This window comes from Salminus brasiliensis, chromosome 5, assembly GCF_030463535.1.
Source record: "Salminus brasiliensis chromosome 5, fSalBra1.hap2, whole genome shotgun sequence".
NCBI classification, from domain to species: domain Eukaryota; kingdom Metazoa; phylum Chordata; class Actinopteri; order Characiformes; family Bryconidae; genus Salminus; species Salminus brasiliensis.
In genome coordinates, this window is record NC_132882.1 from 21764092 (window position 1) to 21785485 (window position 21394).

Sequence of the window (21394 nt, forward strand, 5' to 3'; positions counted from 1 at the left end):
CCCCTCCCACCCTGCAGAGTGCATGCTTTTCACAGGGCCAGCCTATCCAGAGAGAGAGACACAGGCCGTTTAAGACACACCCCCAGCCAGGCAGTACTACATCCTGCCTTTAGCCCCGCCCACCGGGCCGAGGAGGAGGAGGAGGAGGAGGGATCTGAGCGCTGCCCGAGCCGAGCCTTTAACTCTTCCCCACAGTGTGGAGCAGCCGGCAGCGCGCACGCACACACACTCACTCACTCACTCACTCACGCTCACACACATACTCTCATACACACACCCGCACTTGCACGCAGCCACACACACACACACTCGCATATTCACACGGGCGAGCGAAGAAGGAGGCAAGCAGGCCGTGGGAAAAGAAGACATCATCAGTGTGTGTTTGTGCGCTTTGTGTGTGGGTCTGGGATAAGTGCTGGATTTTCCCCCTTCCAGGAGTTTGCGCTGTTTTTTTTTTTCCTCTGCGATCGAAGCCGGACTGGAGCTGAGGAGGGTTCGGTCCCACTGACTGTGTCTCAACAGTGCATTCGCATCTTCAGCCCGTTTCGCTTTGTGCGCGACAGCCAGAACGGTGCGAGCGGAGCACGCAGCAGAGCGGAGCGCGCGCGCGTGTGTGTGTGTGTGTGTGTGTGCCTGGGATATCTGACAGCCTCCCACAGGATCTGACACTCCACAGACGAGCGAGAGAACCAGGGAGAGAGGAAAAGAGAGAGAGAGAGCGGGAGACTGAGCGGGAGACGAAGTCGAGGCATGAGCTGGAGAATAGCGGCTAGCTTTTCGTAGAAGTAATCGCTGCAAAGCCCCCCTGTACTTCCCCTCCTCCTTCTTCTCCTCCGCCTCCTCCTCCTCTTCCCTTCATCGCCTCTTTTCTATTCCCTCCTGTACCACTGCTCCTTTCCTCTCCCTTTTCTTTACGGCTGTCCCGTCTCCCCCCTCCATCTTCTCCTCGTTTTTCCCGTGTAAGAGAAGAGCCGAGGAGCAACTCCTACACAGTGACTGACAGAAGGACAGCCAGAGGTCCTCTGACACTCCCCATCACTCTCTCTCTATCTCTCTCTCTCTCTCTCTCTCTCTCTCTCTCTCTCTCTCTCTCTCTCTCTCTCTCTCTCTCTCTCTCCCTTCTTTCTGTCCTGCCTCCTTTTTGCACGGATTTCACCTCTGGTCCAGGAAGCAGCAGGGGTGGGGGGGCAATTTGGAGTTTTTGTTTTTTTTTCTTTTCTTTTTCCTTTCTTTTTCTTTTTCTTTTTCTTTTTTTTTTTTTTTTGGTCGGACCAAAGACGCGAGTATCCTTATCCTGCCACGGCCAGAGGGATTCCAGCTACATGGGCAAACGTTTGGAACAGCAACCAATGTACCCCCAGTACACCTACTACTACCCTCACTATCTCCAGACTAAGGTACAGTGCATGGGTTCCCTCTTCAGTGTGCGTCTCTGTCCCTCTCTCTCTCTCTCTCTCTCTCTCTCTCTCTCTCTCTCTCTCTTTTCCTTTCTGTGCTCCCACCCTGGGAGGGGGGCAACTATCATGCACATCATGTGATTTGACCATCATATCTGGCTGCCATCTCCAGCTTTTGATGTTTGGTGAAACTCCACTTTACTGCTGGTCCAGGCTAGAGCCAGTAAGAGTGGGGATGACATGCCTAATTGCATCCCACACACATACACACCAGTAGACAGATGCACCACACAAACACATTCACACACTCGCACACTCCCGAATTCTGTCCCCTCAGCACCACAGTGGGGCTCTAATGGTGGAGCTGAATAATAACATCCATCTCTTGAAGCCCTACACCACTCTGAAGTGTAGAATTGATTGCAGCGCATTGATCGAGGCGCTGTTACACTGCTGGTGATCCCTACCTGACTCTGTGCTGCTTTACGCATGTCTTTATTTCTCATCCTCCCCAAAACCAACCAAACAAAAAAATTAAGTTGGCACCTGCGATGCACGAGTCTTTACTTCAGAGAGGATGAGCTGCTCTGAATGAGAGAAAGGCCGGCAAGGCCAGGGGCATGAATAAGCAAGCGAGGAGGTTCTTCTCTTTACTATCAAGGTGGAGAAACTTTAGGGGGTGATGCGATTGAGAAGGGGAATCCGGTTTTGCTTGTTTTCCTAAAGGGAATGAACCAGAGGCAAACAAGTAATACCTGAGGATCGTTCTGCTGGAAAAACTGTTTGCGACCCGCACAGCTCTCCGTCGGAGAGACTGGGCTTCACCTTGCTTGTTTTGGCTTTGTTTTTATTTATTTTCTGAGGCCCATCAGTTATCGTTTCATGAGTCAAGCCTTCAAGGTCACGTCAAATTAGATCTTGCCCTCTTCCGCTGTCTAATGAATTTCCCAGAGCCTTCCAGAGTGCAAGGCCCCATCCCTGGAGTCATCTGTTTGTCTTTCTCATTTTACTCAAGAGAAACAAAAACAGTCACCAATTACTTACAGCATGTATTCGCGATCTTATTGTGAGGGAATTGGTTTCCGCTGGAGCCGAGTATTGGCGTTAGCGTAGGGGAAGAATAGTGTGGTCTGGGAATGATTGTTGATTTGGAGATTATTGGAAGAGAAGAGGAGCGCTCTTGGCACAGAGTCGCACTACGCTTCGGATTTCAGATACTTGCCTTTGCCTGTGAAGGATGAGGGCCCCATGTTGGTGTGCATGACTGTAGGCCTGTGTGTGTGTGTGTGTGTGTGTGTGTGTGTGTGTGTGTGTGTGTGAGAGGGAGACTGGAGATTTAAATGGCCTCTTATTAATCTTGATTCCGGCATGCTCTCAGAGTGGAGGCATTCCTCCAGGGGAAATCAATCATGTGGGGGGAAGAGAAGCAGCTGACACACAATCACTGTGCTCTCTCTCTCTCTTGCTCTTGTGCTCTCGCGCGCTCTCTCTCTCCCTCTTGCTCCTGTGCTCTCACACGCTCTCTCTCTCTCTCTGTGTTAACTGGATAGCTCCCAGTTAGCTTTTGTACTGAACTAGAATACAGTTACCAGTTTGCCAGTGAAATTTCTGGCCCTGCATTGGTCTGTCCAAAAAGAGCAGCAGGCGTTTGGTATCAGTGTGCACCAAGTAACGGGCAAATGGCAACATTTGATTTTAGCTTCATCATAATCATATTCCATCATGGTTTCTGGAGATCAATATGGCTCTTCAGTTCCTGCCTACACACGTGCAGCAGCAGGCTGCATGCCCCCATAACACAGCGAGCTTAACAGAACACGGATGGATGCATGAAGAGAGCTATGTGTGTGTTTGTGAGCGGGCTCATGCACAGTTCATGCAGAGGGAGGTATCCATGACAGCAGTTATACACCAGTGGGATATGAAACGGATTTAAAGGGAAGTAATTCCCCCCTGGTATTGTGTCAACAGAAGGCTGTGGGGGCCCCTTCAACCATTCAATCAGCGACATGGGTGTGTGGGGGTGTGTGTATGTGCACACGCATGTGTGTAACAAACCTGTGAGTCTGTGTGTGTTTGTGCGAAAGAGCTGATATTCAGGGTTTTGAGTCGGTGTGTACATTTTCACTTACAGCGGGGTCCGTTTTTTTTGTGTCGCAGAAATAACATCCACTGGTCCGTTCAGATCTCAGCTCTCAGCATGAGTGCACGCTAACTGGCCTGCAGTTGGATGACACGCAGCGTGTCTGCAACGTTCCCACAGCGTTATGAGAGCGTTATGCATGAGACTCATTAGATTTCTGCTGCCCACAATGTCACACAGGACTATTGCATGGCAACGTGCTGTTTACTCTGCAAGTGGATAATTAGGAGATTGATTCCTAACGTTCCTGTCATAGACAAAAGCACTAGCGCCCCCCCCTTTTCCCTTTTATGAACTTGTATTAATTAAATAATTAAGCCCACCTTATAAAAATAATTTAGAAGGTGCTAATGATCTGTGTTACTAAGATCTCCATAGTCGTGAAACGGAATTTAACCGAGCCGAGCCAGGCCAAGCAGGTAATATCTGGGTGATGGTGATGCACTACAGTGACCCTGACATGGTGGTGAAGCATTATTTGGGTAAAGCAGTGCAGAGACACTGGCATGGTGGTGGTGTGTTGGTGTGCGTTGTGCTGGTTCGAGTAGATCAGGCGCAGCAGTGCTGCTGGAGTTTTTAAACTGTCCACTCTATTAGACACTCATACCAAGCTGGTCCACCTTGTAGATGTAAAGTCAGAGACAAAAGCTCATGTTTGTGTTGGTTAGCCTCAAGTCCAGGGGTGAGCTACTAAATCCGGTAAATAACAGGTGAGTTGATTCAGGTATGTTTTAAGCAGGAAAAGCACAAAGAAATGTACAGGTATCTGTCCCTTCAGGACCGGGATTGCCCACCTCTGCTCTAGTCCTTAATCAGTGGTCACAGGATGCTCCCACAGGACGCTGTTGGCTGGACGTTTCTGGTTGGTGGACTACTCTCAGTCCAGCAGTGACGCTGAGGTGTTTAAAAACTCCAGCAGCACTGCTGTGTCTGATGCACTCGTACCAGTGCAACATACACTACTAATGCCTCGCCATCATGTCAGTGTCACTGCAGTGCTGAGAATGACCCACCACCCAAATAATACCTGCTCTGTGGTGGTCCTGTGGGGCCCTGACCATTTGAGGAACAAGGTAAAAGGAGTCTAATGAAGTATGCAGCGAAGATGGACTACTGCCTGTAATTTTAGAGCTATAAAGTGCTGCAATATGATAAGTGGAGCTAGAGAGTTCATTCTAAACCAGGGGCGTATGCATATATTCTTTATAAAAAACAGTAAAGCTGCTTATTGAATGCAGCATAGTTTTTCATATATGGATAAGGACGTATATGTTGTTTCTACACGCTACATATTTTGCATTTCTTCATACTACTATTTTGAGTAAATAACAAAGGGTGTTTTCCATGATCTGAGCCTTTTAAATGTCTGAAATCTTTGTTTTGAACCATTGTCACCCATGGGTATTGAGTGCAGACAAAGCGACTGTTTGGAGCTTCTGGACTTGTGCTAGACAGCACTATTCTCTGTGGGTTAAGGCTTTACCTCGGACCTCTTTGGGATTGTGTCGGAATAAATGAGAATTTGATTCAGCACAGGTGCTGCTGTTCTGGAAGCAGATTGCACAGAAACACAAAGTTAACATGTGTGCTGTATGAATTATACATGCAAACTCCTCCAGTGGGACAGCAGTCTGACGTTTATACGGCAGGATGCTTCCTGAGTGTGTCTGCCTGTATACAGCTAGCGGTGGGTTTGAGTGCTGGAACTTTCTGAGGCAAACTCTGCTACTCTGTAGAGGATTTTAATTACACATTTCACCTAATCATTTTCTTGAGCCATGCACATGAGTGAGTTACTACACAACCCGAACACATCACCTTTTATCTTTCTATTCTGTAGCCCACTTTACATAAGGACTGTTCATAGTTTGTAATAATTAGAATGTTTTTCTTTAAATGTTTTAAAAATTGTTGTAAATTAACAGGGAATTACCAGAGAGCTCAGTGCTGGGAGGCTTTAATACCACTCTAGCCCACGCCTGGCATTAGGCATGATGCCAAAAGGTTAATGTATATCTTCTCCAGAGAGTCCTATTCTGTTGGCAGTACTTCTCTACAGGGTGTAGACAAGCTGTGTGTGTGCATGCATTTGTGCATGCATGTCAGCAATGGGTGCAACTTAGTAGCTGAATGCATTCACTAGAAGGGGTGTCCACAAACATTTGGACATGTAGTGAACTGTATGCAATCTGTATGCACAAAAGAGGATAGTACTTTATAGGGTGGGGCTATGCTTCAACCCCCCCCCCATCCTGTCTCTCTCTCCCTCTCTGTCAGTCATTCCTGCTCTACTTCCTTTGTGAATGTGCAGGAGAGGAAATGTTTGGCCTGCTTTGAAGCCTGTCTTTTAATGTTGTACATCAATAGCAGCAAAGAAAAATAAATAATCATAAATTATGCAAATCTTGTTGCATACAGCAAGCATTTTCTGGGTGGGGGTTTGAGAATGTCACATGATGTTCTAGTTTCAGTGCGGCATACCTTAACTGCCCTTTTTTATGCGCCAGTTTGCAGGTCATGCTCACACAGCATTTTTTTTTTTCCCCCTCTCCACACAAGGCGCAAAACTCATAACACGATAAAGCAATAATATTTTGCTATGATTTTGGTTCGTTTCCCACATTGTAGTGTTTCTCTCGATCTCTCGCTCAATCTCTCTCTCGATCTCCCACTGTGTCCTGGGCATTCTCTCCAGCCATCTGTTCAGAGGGGTGGGGTTGACTGAGAAAATAGGAACATACTAGCATACGCTTATAGAAGGATATAAAACTGCCCTTGTTGCAGAAATAAATGCTTGATAGAAGAATATCGGTGAGAGGAAGTGTACATTGGAACATAGATCAGAGGATTTTGACCAGTTTAGCGGAATCTGAGCTCTTTGTGAAGAGAAGGATCTACATTGAGCTGTTCCACATACGAACCGGCTGAGTGATTCACATATAGCACGCTCCTCTGTTACCTGACTGAATTTAAATGCGATCTCTCGATCTGTTGCCAGCTGCCCATGGACTTCTCCATAACTATAGCCATTGACGGGGCCTAAAGGAGCCTGACCAGACTGCTGGTTTGTGTGCGGGCTGGATAGAGCAGGAGAGAAGCTCTGGTCCTAGAATAATGGACCTGCTGCATTTTTAATAAAGGACCACTTTGTAACAACTAGGGCCTGATGGATTCTCTTCCTTTAAAGGGCCTGACTTTTCGGATTTTTACACACCGCTAGCTTTTAGGCTCTCCGAGTTAAGTGCTCAACAAGGCCTGTGGAGCTGGAATACATGGAGTAACCTACAGCCATGAGTAGAGCATGAGTACAGGGACTGATCAGTGTATGGTTCTCCATCTCTGTGCCTAAAAGCCTGAAGCTTCTCTAGCCAGAAGTCCGCTTGCTCAGCAGTGAATGGACCTTAGTGAAGTATGGTGAGTGCTGCTGGGCGGGAAATCGAGAGTGGGCTCCAAATGAATTCAATTTTGGTTTTGCTTAGTGATATTGATAAAATTGTTTTTAAAAGGGTTATCTTTTTTTGTAAGATACAGACAGTCTACACATCTCCGCTACAAATGAAAATGTACATTACAATTTTTTTTCTGTACCAATAGAAACGTTGTATGGGATTGTAAACGTTAACAAGACCAACGTTTCCCAGAAGGAAATCAGGGATGCATGCCGATATCGGGCCTCATATCAGCATGGCTCAGATATTTATATTTCATTGATTGCGTCAAGCTGATTTTTTTTGAGAACATGTTCATTGTTGCTCCCATTCTATTTATTTGTAACCCACCTCAAAAAAGTCAATTGTCTTGGATATGGATAATGGAACATTTTCTAAATGTTTATAGCTCGACATCAGTATCGGCATGGACAGATATCCGTGCAGCTATTATTTAATACGTAAATAAATCATAACCGAGAAGTTATTTTTTATTCATTGCCTCTGTATTGTGAAGTGTTATTACAAAACCGTCTCAGCAGAGGATAAATATTGAAGTTAGTTTAGCTTAGCCTTTACAGCCTATATAGATCTCTCTCCACGATTGGTCAGTATCTTTAGCGGTACACTCAGGTTCGTGCATGCAACCCATGTGCCAGCATCAGCATGTTTGTAACTTCTTAAGTAATGAGCTTTGAGCTCTAAGCGTAGGTAAGTACAGGTGCTGTGCTACAGGTAAGCTTCCCGTTTGCTCAAAGGTATCGCAGAACAGCCTCCGTTCGGAGTTGATTAGATGTGTTTAGCAATCTGAGCTAATCACGTCACACAGCGACAGATTTTGACAGGCCTTGTCATCTCTGCAGAAGATAAACACCAGCGTATCTGCTGTTCCTGGTGCGCCAGGACTGCACAGGAAGGAGACAGGGGAGGGACAGAGGAAGGATGGTGATGGCACCCTTCGAATGCGCTTCAGTATGGGGCTTTTCATTCTCTCCTGTCACTCCCCTTCCTCCTCCTGCCCTCCCTCCTCCTTCCCCTGCGTTTTAATCAGGAGACACACTCTGGAAACCTTTTCCCTCGGAAAACAGCCCAGTCAAAGCCAAGGACAGAGCAGGCGAGGCAAGGCGTCATAAATCCTTGAGTACACACTCCTGAGGGATTTCACTGTCCAACCTCCCTGCTCGCCTCCCCAAACACCCCCCCCGCCCCACCACCACCACCAATTTATGCACACCTTTTCTGCGGCTGGGGCCACGAGAGAGGCGGCTCTAATCAGATGTAGCCACAGCGCTCTTAACCTGCTGTAACCGTGTCCGATTGTCCACGCATGGGCGCGGAAACGGGCGTGCGTCAGACGCATACATTAAAGAAGGCTTTAGGGAAGACCATTTGCTCTGGCCTCTTTTGTTCAGCCTCTAAACACTGTTGAAGATGCCATCTGAAAGGACTGGCTGCTCTTGTTGTTTTCTCGATAAGATAAAGACTTTGTGGTTGCAGAGCGCTCCAGGGATGGCTGATTAATAACTACAGATATCCATGTAGCAGCAGAGCCTGCTGGAGCTAGCCTGAAAGCTAGCGGACTGCCTGGGATTAGCTTATGTAAACAGCGCTTTTGTTGCGTTCCGCTCGAATTAATTTGCACAGCCCACATGCTTTTATTTGGGCTAATTTGCGTGGCGGGCACTCAAACTCCTGTCCAAACACACCCCAGAGGCTCAAGGCTACAAAGAGAGTGGCTAATGACACTCAAAAGTGCGCTGTCTCCTCCTCTCATAGTCACTGCCTATTTGTGAAAGTGGCGTTAGGACGCGCTCGAGTGAGCGACCGACCCATCGGGACTGAGATCTGGTGAATACTTTTATAGTCAAAGTATGTTTAAGTTGTGTTTAACATGGATCATTGTAGAAGCAGGTGGTCAGTAGTCATAGAGCCTGTTTACACCTGCTCACCTCATGTGATTAGGATCTGGACCTGCATCCTGATTAGATTTTAGCCACATGCACTTACACTCGGTAGTCAAATGCGTCTCCGTTTATGACGGACTGAAATCTGATTGCTGTGTGGGATGGAATATGCAAAGTTGCTCATTTCCCAGCAGTTATTGCTGGTGTTTCTGTTGCACCAGGAGGGGTTTTGGTTGTTGAATGCCTTTTGGAGAGCTGGATGTGTTTACACTGATATAACAATTGGCTCAGATGTGCCCCAGACCACCACCTGAAGTGGTTTGAGTGATTGGATTTGTGTCCGGTTTAAATGCGTCCTGGGTGTGTTTACACTTGGATTTTTATGTGTCTTGGCCTGGTCCAGATATAATCCTGATACTCAAGATGCACGAAGTGACCAAGTATAAACGGGGTCTTTGAGAGAAACCCTATTGTCACAGGAGTTCAGCTGAAGAAACATCCATGATCATGACCTTTCATGACCTTTGTGTCTAATCCAGCAGTGATCTTTCGTCTGGGTTCAGTTCGCTTCATTTGCATGTTTTTGGGGGTGGTAAGCAGTGAACTAGTGGACCGGCTAGACATATGACTTATTAGTAGGGCTGGACGATATGTTAAGACTTTTTTCGCGATACACAATATTTATCATGATTACATGCAGTGACAGATCCTTAAAAACTACTATTCAGATCCTCTCCTGTACTGAATACAGTGATTTTTTTTAAAAAATTTTTATTCAACATCTGCTGCACTTCATCTAATTAAATCAGTCTAATTACACTGTTTGTAGTGAAACCTGCATCAGTGTTTAATAAGCACTAACAGTATCCTAGATATACTTAAAAAAGCATATTCTTATCACAATAACATAATTTATCACAATAAGATAAAATATCATCATAATGCCCAGCTCTACTTATTAGCCAAATCTGTTACACAACACTGCTATTTAATTGTCATAGAGAGACCTACACATATACAGAGGGAGAGCTAGACAGAGAGGCCGGTGGAGCGAGAGACGGAAAAGGGACACAGAGACCGAGCAGGAGATGAAAAGACGAGATGCAGCAAGAGAGAGGTACAGCGGCAGAAAGAGACGCAGAGAAAACAGAGAGGTGAGATGCAGAGAGAGAGACATGGAGAAAGGTGGGGGGGGGGGGGTGGAGCGAGGGGAGTGTGTTTAAGTGTCAGAGGAAGGGGAAGATAAAAGCCTGACAGGATTAGTCCTACAGACACTACAGGCTGTGTGACATTGTCCTCTAAGCTGCAACACACACACACGGTGTGGAACTTGGTGCGAGAGCACAACTCCTCCCTCTCTCTTTCTCTCTTTTTCTCTGTCTGGTTTGCTCTCTCGCTCACACATACTGCTCTGTCACGCACACATTGCAGCCTACACAATAGACATGTTCATTTAATTGCTGTGCCGAGTTTTAAAAGCAAAGGCACTACAGGGGCACTTTGCCAGTGTGCTGGTGAGTGGCCCTGCATATTTTATTAACCTGGCTGGTTTTATGAATGATTAAGCTCCTGTGTGTGTGCTCAACTGCCCTTAGTCACACGGCTCTGTAGCCGGGTCATATAGTTGTCCTCTGTTACCAGTTAATGACCTCTACTGTAGGCTTTATTTTTTTATTCAGTGGAGCTGAAAGAGTCTGTATAATAGAAAACTAGGTCTTCCTCTCATTTCAAAAAACGAGAGAAACTGATGTAGTGTATAAACTCTGGCTAATCTTTCCAGGTCCAAATCCAGAACATAAGCTGCGAAACAGCCCATCTTAGAGATGATTGTTTTTGTGAAGGCACCAGAATCAACACACTTATCGTGTGTACACACTTATTCAGCTCTGACCGTTCACACTGAAAGTATAATGAGACCATGCATTGGAGCCAGTCAGTACAGAGGTCATTTACATACAGAACATTTACATACAGCCTATTCAAATAAATGCTCATGTTAGAATGAAGGAAGCCTGGTTTTGGTATGGGAACCCACACAAGTAGTTAAAGGAAAAAGTAAAATACCAGAAAACAGGCCTACCCAGTGGAAAACGTCTCAAGAGAATTAATACGCAGTGAATATTGGTTTTAAGGGAATGGAATTTGACTTCTCCGCGAGTGCCGTCATTGTATGTATGGCTATCAGAATCCTTACGCTCTCCACCTCGTTCTTGAATGTGTAAGTTAGTCCAGTAAACAATCCCAAGCCCTCTTTTTTTATTAATTTTTTTTTCAAGCCTCTGTTCACTGTTTAGCAGCTGTCGATCTCCTCTGTTGCCTTAAGCCTTCAGTTATTTATCGGCAGGCCAGTGTTTGCATTGGGAGCTCAAGTCAAGCTCAAATCAAAATATTCACCTATAGGGGGCTGTAAAAGCAAGGTGGTCCCCAAAAGAGTATAGTGTTCTAGGGTGTAGTGTTGTTTGTTTTTCAACAGAAAAGTGTAATTTTGAGTTTGCGGTACATCCTAGTCCCAATTTTCAAGTCGTCTACTGTTTTTAAAGATGGCTCGCAAAAGCCAGAGACATATCGGTCGCCCCCAACAAATATCTGTCGGGTTAAATATCTGGACCTGTTGGCTACTCTAAATCCGGTGCTGTGAAAAGTGTTTTGACTGGAAGTAGGCAATAAATGTGTTGACTGGACTAGCTACAGCCAATGAGGGTGCAAGACATGGAGTGAGGAGAAAGCAGAGGGTGGAGTTATACAACATCAACAAGCATCAATTTTCTCATCCATTTCTTTTTTTTTTTTTTTTTTTTTTTTTTTTGTTTTGTTTTGTTTTGTTTTAAGTGTTTTTGCAGCAAATCAGAGCAAAGGCAACTTGTATCACCCATCCCTTACTGACATCCATTATGGAAGGAAAAGAAAGACAGATTCTCGATTACGAGATGAGTTGTGTAGTGTGAAGAGTACACCGATCGGCCGACCACCGAGCCTGTATTATTTGGCTGGTGGGTCATTCTCGGCACTGCAGTGCGACTGGCATGATGGTGGCATTGCATTTTTGCCTTTATTTTTACACCCCCAGTTTGTAGTGTTTTGTGTGCTGCATGGGGCCTCCAGGGGCCAACAGTGACCTGAGGGAGGCTTCCTATACAGCATTGATACGATTCCATCATCTACACACAGATTGTCATCCTTTCATGCTGTTGCCGAAAAGCGATGCGTTTAGTTGGCCGAAGTAGTGGCATGTGGAGGGGGGGGGGGGCCCTCTTTCTGAGCCTTTGTGAGAGCATAGCCCTTTCATCTCCTCATGTGGCAGCGGGGAAGAGGAAGTAGGTTTGGAAAGGATGTTAAACTTTTTATGCGCCTTTCTTTTAAACTCCCCAGCTCTTTCTACTAGCCGCATCTGCTGTATCTGATGTTCCATCAAACCCATCACACACTTCAAATGGAGCGGCAGAACATACACAGATGCACGCACTATACACGCGTACACGCATGCTGGTGGGCCGCCTAATGGAGGTGCGGTGGTGGTGATTTCATGGCGGCAGTGATTCGTGGGGTGGGGGTGGGGAAACATGAGACACGTAAGAGAGCTCACCCAGGTAGCACAGTTACTTGAGCACATGTCTATATGTGCGTTGCTGCTGTGCACCTGAGTTACATACAAACGACCTCACATACTGGCCCATATGAGCCAATTAGAGCCCATATTGATATTCTGGAAGGGATGTCTGTCTCTAGTTATGTATGTGTGTGAAGCTTGCTTCAACCTTGAAAGTGCAGGACAGGGCAAAAGCAGAGGTCAGCAAAAGTCTTAGGTTTATCTCTCCAACCCCAATTAGACTACAAACACGCACCACTCAGTGTAGAAAGTCAGCACTGCCCAACCCTACTAATGAGTCGATCACTATGCAGGGCCACAAAAAGAAGCACCTGTTCCCCTGCTGCCCACTCCTCCTCTTCTTCTGCTGGACTCTTCTTGAAGAAGATGACCCCCTCCAGTATTAATACTATATCAGCCTACATACTGTGCACTGTATTGGTATCAGTAATAGACAGTATGTCCATAAAAGCATCCAGACACCCCTTCTAATTCACCCCAATTGACCCAGGTGTTCATTTGCACATACATGGCTCGTATAATCTTCATAGGTAAGCATCGTTTGTAGGGTGTGATGCTCTGGGGCAGCTGTGCATTAGCCCTAGGTCACCATGCCTAAGGCTAAGCATTGGCTAGAGGGGTACAAAGTCCCCTAGCACTGGGCTGTGGAGAAATGGAGCTATGTTCTCTGGAGTGATGGAGCACCATTCAGTGCCTTTAGCATCTTTGGGAGTGGTGTTTGTAATCTGTAAAACTAATCGTCCTCGGCTAGCTGACCCCACTAGCTGCTGTGTGTCCCCCTGAATATGTTAAATTAAGTAATAGTGCATTAAAATATGCAGAGGTTTCTTTGAATTTTAGTCTATTGAAAGTTGCTCTGGATAAGAGCGTCTGCTAAATGCCGTAAATGTCTAAAAAAATGTGTATAAGTAATTTACACGTAGAAAATCAGAAAATCTGATCAGGGGTGCTCAAACGTTTGCAAATAATAATAAATAAAAAGAAAGGCTCTGAGCGTAAGCACACACTCCCTCAGTCAAAATCTGTGTACATACACCGATTGCCTAATATTGTGTAGGTCCCTCTAGTGCCCCCAAAACAGTCGATTTTTGCAGTTTTTTTACTTTTTTGACAGAATGTGAAGCTGGGAGTTGTTTTTGACACAGTACATTGTGTCCAAATTTCATGATGAATGGACCAATAAAATGCTCCAAAGGACTTGGAATTAAATCTTGTTACGTTGACTTTCATTAGATTAGATGGATTCAGCTTTATTGCCGATGCTCGGTGCAAGAACAAGGAGATGAAATGCAGTGACTCCGTTCACATGCGGCTAGTTCTGAGACGTGACCCAAGATCTCAGATTTTGCTTCTAAACCACACTTTCCATTATAGACATTGTGACAGTATTTTGTTAAACATTTGTAGGAAAGTGAAAAAAAATGAAAAGTCGCACAGTTTTGAAGATCAGCTCTGAGGCTTTGCCAGGCTGAGCTAGCCTAAACAGTGACTACATGTTTTTCACTGCTGGCTAATGTTATATTTTATGTACAAACTCTAACATTGTAGAGTCAGTTCTTTTATCTGCACTGATTTGTTTGTGGGATGCGTTTGCCTAACGGCAACAGGGACTTTGTTAGCAGGCTAGCGCACTAGAATTGTGCTTTGCAGTAACTCTTGTGTAATTAAGCATAGAGCTGCTGGAACATTGCCATGTTTATTCCACCAACCTAGCGAACTTCAACTGAAGTTTGAGAATAAATGAGTTCGGCCTACGAGTCAGCGCCTGGAGTCCAGCTCTCACAGCCATGCAAAGTTCAACTGCTTAGCGGTCAACTGGATCATACTTTGGCCTACGACTTTCCAAGAATGCAAGCGGACACATTAGAAACCCTTAAAGAATGGAATTCCCTTGAGAAGATGGTGTCGCTGAGGCATATTGAATGCGATTAGAGACTTTATTTGAGCTGGGTTCGTTCTACTAGAGGAGGTTGGATAATGTCATTTGTAAAATGTAATTTGGTAGAGATTTGTCTTGATTTTCCTCAAATTAGCCGCCAACCCAGGTGTAGCTGTACATGTCATCGTAACGTGAGAGGAGCGATACGCAATAACGGCAGCAACATGCTTTATTACATTACCATTAGGTCAGGTCAGAAAGGACCGCTGTTACTGAAGGAGCTCCAGATTCATTCAGAACCTCTGCAGGAACCTCTGCAGGTCATGGGCTTTGCTTGCATGAGTCTTGAGAGCACTAACTGACTGCATTCTTAGAAAAATGGCATTGGCAAGTGATTCACCAAGAGGGAGTGTCTAAGAGAGTGTCCAAGAGTGGTGCAGTGTGGAAGAAATGTGGAGATGGTTATATTTTATTCAGTAGGACTGTAAGAGAGTTAAAATCAATAAGTGCTAGTAGTTCTGTCCCTGGCTTGCAGACATTTTTTTAATAGTAGGGGTATCTCTCTATTACTCACCCCTTATCAGCCAACATCTGAGTTAGCAATTATTTTCACCGCACTCCCTCATCAAATCAAGGCTGGCCTGGTTCGTTCTGTGGCTCGTTTCACCAATGAATCAAACCAACCAATTTCAATTTCACTTAGTTGCAAGTACCTGGCAAGTATTTAATAAAATAATTATTATTAGAATGACTATACACAGCTGTATGAAAAAGTTTAGGCTCCCCTGGACAAATTACTGAAGTCACAAAATGTCCCCCAATATGTTCAGTTCAGCCTATAACTCCTAGAAAATCAACAAAACATGCCCTTCGTCCAAATTCTATGTGCAATTTGTCAAAAAAAACTGTAATCTATAATTATTCCTGTTTAACTGGATTAAATAAAGGAAAATTCAAAGATCGGTTGTACCTTTTAAATGTGCCGCCACCTTTTTTTTTTTTTTTTCTTTCTTTTTTTTCCCTGTCCATTCTAAATGATAAGATGTCTGAAAAATGTAAAGATATCAATTATTGTGAAACTGATCATGATGTCATACAAAGATGAACAGAAAAGTTTTAGGGGCCGATACAGACTGTGCTGGATGCTACATTGACTTTTCTAGGCGAACCTGGCAACACGTCATTGTGCAGGGCTCCTGTAAAGTTCCTGCACTGTGTCTCAACATGAAATTTGCTTGCTCCACCACTTTGGACGCGATTTCTTCACTTTTCCGAAGGTTGGTGCTGTACTGCTGGTCGTGGTTAAATACTTGACCGCGTGATTGACTCGGACGGGTATCCAGTTAGTAATGTTTGAGATCTTTTCTCTGCTTCCCTCATGAAATACCCCAGTATTTTTACCCATTCTACAAACGTTTCAGTCAGAAACTGTAAAAATGGCCAGACTGACAAACACATGGAGAACAACACTGGCTTTAATGGACTTCTGCAGCTGCACACAAGCTCCGTAGTTCCATCCAGCGGTTGAAGAAGAAACTGCAGTGTCCTGTGACTGCAATCTGATGGCTCTTAGATTTGGCTAAGCTAGAGAAATATGTGACAGCATATCTGAATTTCTAGCTCTTATTCCACAGTTTAACTGCCATTTTGCCCACCCCTACTGGTAACAAATGACCCCTCAAAGGGAAGACATTTTCATAGATGCACTCTGAACCAATCGTGTTCAAGGACATAATGGTCTTGAGTAGGTCAACGTCTGTGGTCTCAGTTAGGCCTGTGATCTTTTTGCTTTACTCTTGAACGTCCTTCATTTAACACGGACCCTTCAGAGAGCATTTTACAAGCATGTCAGGCTAGATCACACAGCACAAGGCGTTTATCCCTGCCTTTCAGAGCCTGAGCGCAGGAAGGATCTGGGTCAGACTTGCACACTGTGCAGGGGACCTGCTAAGTCATGAGTAGTACAAGGTGGAGATGCAGAAGGATGATAGAAGAAAAAAATAAAAAATAAAAAAGAGGAAACGGAGGGCAAGGGGGAGGTGAAGACAAAATGTTAGAGGGGAAGCATGGCTTGAGCGTCTTGGCAACAAGGCTGAGGGTCCCTGTTTCATATTTCATGGGGAGTTGGATGAATGGTGGTGTAGTGGACAGCAAGGTGAGAGAGAGACACACAGACACAGCCGGGATTGGGGGTAGGCTCTCATCTTCAAAAGAGAGGCCACAAGCTGTCTGTCTCCCCCTGCACTCCTGAGCCTGGGCTGAGCTGGGTTTGCATAATTCAGCAGGGTGGGCCAATCCACATCTGCAGATTATCATGGCTAACAGCTCAAAGACAAAGAGGAGAGCGATGCAAAAACGCACACATGCCTGAACATTGTGCTGACAGAGTGGTGTTCTGGGTCGTATTGTAGATTAGCATATACGTAAACTCCCACAAACCCAATATTTCGAATGTCAGTGAATGTGTTTACATGCTAAGATTTTCTCCAGTCTGACTGAATTAATTCAGATTATAGATCAGGACTGAGACGTTTATGTACATGGTACTCAACAAATGCCAAAATGACATGAACTACAGTGAACTACAAATGCTCATGTTACCATGGTGACGAGCATCACGTGAGTCAAAGTAAGAGGAGTATGTTAGCGACTTATTTATTTATTTTTAATTATAATATTCGCTGTAAAATGATGCCAGATCCATAAAAATTTACATTTACCTCGAAGGGGCCAGAAATGGTTATCATGACCTGCAACATTTCAAGGCATGAGCTGGATGCCTGTCCCACCTCTGCTGACGCAAAACTGTGCAGTAGACTGGTGGGAGAGAGTCTTGCTGAATGAATTTGTGAGAGCCCCTGTGTAATACATGTGTTTACCCAAGCTAGTACATTAGCTTCAACTAAGCATGCTGCTTATGAGCTTTAACCCCCTGTATTAGATTCTTCCTTTATTTTGTCTAAGCCCTGTTTTTACCCGGACTTGATGCAGAACTGCTATTGGCTGGAGTGTAGAATCAGATGCACCTGAGGGTGCTCTGTGGTTCCTTAGAGCAGGTTTTAGATTATTAGGACAGAGAATCTTCAAAGCCTCTCTGGCTCTTCCAAGATGTTATCTGGTCCATATCAGGCCTGGTCTTTATCCTGGTCTTTAGTGTTTTTTCTTTTTTCTTTTGCTTTGCTTTGCTTGGCCACAAGAACTGCAGGAGTACGTACAAGTGACTGAGGCCTTTTGTGTCAAATGGAGGAAAACTAATTTAGTAAGAATGCGATCTGACTGGATTAAGAGTAAATTGAAGAATTTACATATTTCAAAGATGTACGTCTTTCAAAGCAGCGTTTATAATGCACATAAAAACGAAGGCCTCATTCACAAACTCTCCTTAACATTCAATTTCTCCTTATAACCCACTTTCTTTTTGTTAATGAAGATCCTGACATTCACCAGTGTTTTCTTATTTGGGATTTGTTTAATTACAATGGGGACAAGGGGATCGGTCATTGTAAGAGCATAGCCATGAACATCATGAATCTGATGTAGCGTTTTTGCACAGCATTGAGCAGCGGAAGTGTGTTCTCTGTGGAAAGACCATGCTCCATTCAGCACTTTTGGGAACAGTTGGGGGTGGGGTGATCTTCCAAACACCTTGACCTTAATAATGTTCTTGTTGCTGAATGCAATCAGTTCCTCAGAACAATGTGCCAAAGTCTAGTAGGAAGCCTTCACTGGACAGTAGAGACAGTTACTCTACTGTTACAGAATAAACTCCTTTTTAATATCCCTGATTACAGAAGAAACCATGCATGAGCAGGTGTCCCAAAACATTTGCCCATATAGTTTATGTAGTGTAGTGGTCACTGTATGGTTGTTGAATATAATGGTGAGGTGCTGGAAGTGTCATTAGACAACTTCTTAAAGAACCACTGATTAAGTTGGAGGAGTGTGTTGGCTAAATATAAGTGGCTGGTGTTTTCTTGGTGCTGCAGAGTGCAGACACAGCTTGAGTGCTTCCAGGTAGGTTTTAGATTTCGGATGCTTTCTGCCTCTCCTACCCGAGTAGGGGTGCTGAACCCTCAGCCCACTGCAGGTTCCTGGAATTTGGATGAAGAGTGAGTCCCAGAAGAGCATGCCAAGATTATCCCTCACCACCAATTAAAACCACACACTCTTTACAGGATGAATTATTAACAACAGGACCTTTCCATAGTACTGTACCTCTCTCCCTCATCACTTTGAATCTCATTCCATAATAAGCCCCACTTTCCTATCATTTATCAGTGTTGTCTAAGCAAAAGGGGTTGTACATGGTGCTAAAAAAGAGCTATGATGGTGAATGTTATTTGGTGCTGTGTAGAATCCGTCTACAGTGTGAAGAACCGTTTACTGGAGTTGTTATTCAGGTGTATTAAACCCTTGCTTTTACTAAACCTGAGTCTTCGTGTGACTACTATAATACACATTTAGATACAGTACTGTTGTTGGGTATATGTTCTTTCACTTATCAGATGATTATATGAAAATGTAGCAGCCGTGTAGATACCCCCCCCCCCCCTCATACAGGCAATATGTGTGCAGTTCAGATTTGAGAGATCTCCAGTCTCTCTTCAGATCTGAGAAATAATACACAGGTTTCTGTTTATCCTTCTTCTAAGAAAAAGACTCAACGGGATTGATCTAAAAGGCAGAGCTGACTGAAGCACACAAGTCCTATACTTGAGTAAAAGTAAAATTATTCCACTTAGAAAATACTAGTACCAAAAATAATAGTACACACTTCTAAATGCTATTAAAGTAAAAAAAAGTAAAGTTTTTATTTAAAAAGAACTAATATTTAAGGCTTCTAATTAAAGTACAGATACTTCACACATCTACTGAAGTAAAGTAATGAAAATAATTTAATATTCATTTATTAAAAAAGGTCAATTTTTCTAATCAAACATAGTTAGTTACTGGTTCTCAAAACAATGAACTGACCATTCCAGAGTCCAGACTTCAGCTTCACTGGATGTGTATGGGATGACATAAATGGTGACATGCAGAATAGTCTCCATCTTTTAACTATGAACTTTGAATGTGGAGGGCGGGGGGTGTCCCTGCAGATTTGCTGCAGGCAGTCTGACAGCAGGTCTCCTAAAAAGTATAAAACTCTCTCTTTATAGGAGAAAAAAAAAACCTTCCCTCAACAGCTCTCCACAACATGAAAGAGAGGTTCATTCTATTATTTTCCTCTATATATATATATATATATATATATATATATATATATATATATATATATATATATAATTTTTTTTCTTTCTTTGTTCCTGACGTCTCTATAGGTTCAAATGGTGTCACTTCCTCTTTGAAATGCACTTTAAACCAACAGTCTGTAATTTATAGACAAAAACAATTGAGTGTGTGGGGTGGTCAATCAAACTGAGGCATGCGAACACATTTTCTTTTTGTTAACACATCTTGTGTTAACAAGGACACATTTATAATCATGAAAATGTATAAGTGTATATGTAAGGTTATATATAAGGTTAGATAAAGGTGATATTTTAGATGCAAATGTGCAATTGACAAGTGATTGAATGTAGTATGAAAAATTATTATTATTTTTTTAATTGATTACTTTAAGCTGAAAACAGACTTCATACCAGAATGGCTGTTATGAAGTTATTGCATGCTCATTTACTGAAAACTGTGTATTTGTGTTTTTTGCAAATTTGATATGCATATAAGGTTATAAGGTGGATTGTGTGTGCATCTGTGCAGTGGAGCGATTCCTTGACTTATCACGGTGCTCCACTAAACAGGGCTGTCGCGCTGTGTGTAACTCATTATGGGCTGTGTGGAATGAAGCCTGGCTCAAACGGATGTTACCTGCTTATACAGTAATTGGCACTATGACAGTAAGGGAGATACTGAGTGGGAGGGTGGTGTTACTCGTAACTGTCTGTGTGTGTGTGTGCATAGCTGCTGTTGTTATGCAAAAAAATAATTGTTTTTTTTCCCCTTCCCTCGCTCCTCGTCTCTGTCAGCCGTTTAAAACAAAGACAAGCTGTGGCTGCATTAAGTGAAGATTCAGGCCTGACTGTGTGTCTGAATGATCACATTGTGTCCAGGAACACAAATATCTCTGGAGATAATTACATTGAGTGGGTGGACAAACAGCCTGAATTGAATACAGCATGAGTGCAGTCCAGGAGGCACAAGGCTTCACTTTAACCCTTAGAAAGCAGGACCTGCTTTAGTATAGCCGTGTTCTTTATTGCTTGGCTGGGCACGGTTAATAATGCTACCAACAGAATCATATGCACCTTATGTTGTATATTAGCAGCTATATCCAGAACAGTCGGAATAAAGGATGGCTGTGAATATAATTATGTATTTAAAAAAAAAACATTTTAAATTTATTAAAATTATTATTATTTTATTAATTAATTAGTTTATTTGTTTATTCCCCCCCCCCCTCCCCTCCAATTTCGTACTGCCAATTAACCCACCCGGTCATAACTCTCGCTAGCACTAGCAATGCTCCCAATACAAGGACAGTAAGGACTTGAAGAAATGTCTCCTCCCATTCAAGTGAAGCCAGCCACTGCAATAGCAGTGTGGCATTGCCAATCAGCCGACACGCTATGAGGAAAGTGCTGGGTTCTCAGTTCCTGTGCTGGCCAACATCGCTTAAGAGTGATAAAGGGAAAGAGCACCATCTACCCACCCAGAGAGACCACGGCCAATTGTGCTCTTTCGGATTCTGGCTACTGATGGCAAAGCGGCATGGCTCGGTGCATGTCACAGTGCCCTTTCTTTAAGCTGTAAGCCGTTAACAATAAAAATAAAATTAATGGAGGAAGCGTTTGCATTTTGTTGCTTCCCCCCCTCATTGTACTGACCTTGTACCTAAACCGTGGTGTGTGGCATGACTTTTGTGTATCGCTACGCCCTGTAGCTATTAGTATATTTCAGTAATTAAGGGCTGCTTTATGTCACCTGTATCCGGCTCTGTTGTAGGGCTTATTCAGATCAGTACAGATGTGCAGCACTC

At 43.9% G+C, this 21394-nt stretch overlaps 1 protein-coding gene across 1 annotated transcript in view; it reads left to right on the top strand.

The window, feature by feature from the left end:
- The first annotated feature begins 205 nt into the window (after window positions 1-205).
- The window catches only part of rbms3 (RNA binding motif, single stranded interacting protein), a 165238-nt gene continuing 144049 nt past the window's right edge, over window positions 206-21394 (top strand). Inside the window, exon 1 of the mRNA XM_072679848.1 lies at window positions 206-1397. Coding sequence (XP_072535949.1) covers window positions 1323-1397 — 75 coding nt within the window. The 5' untranslated portion in view covers window positions 206-1322. The remainder of the gene's footprint in view (window positions 1398-21394) is intronic.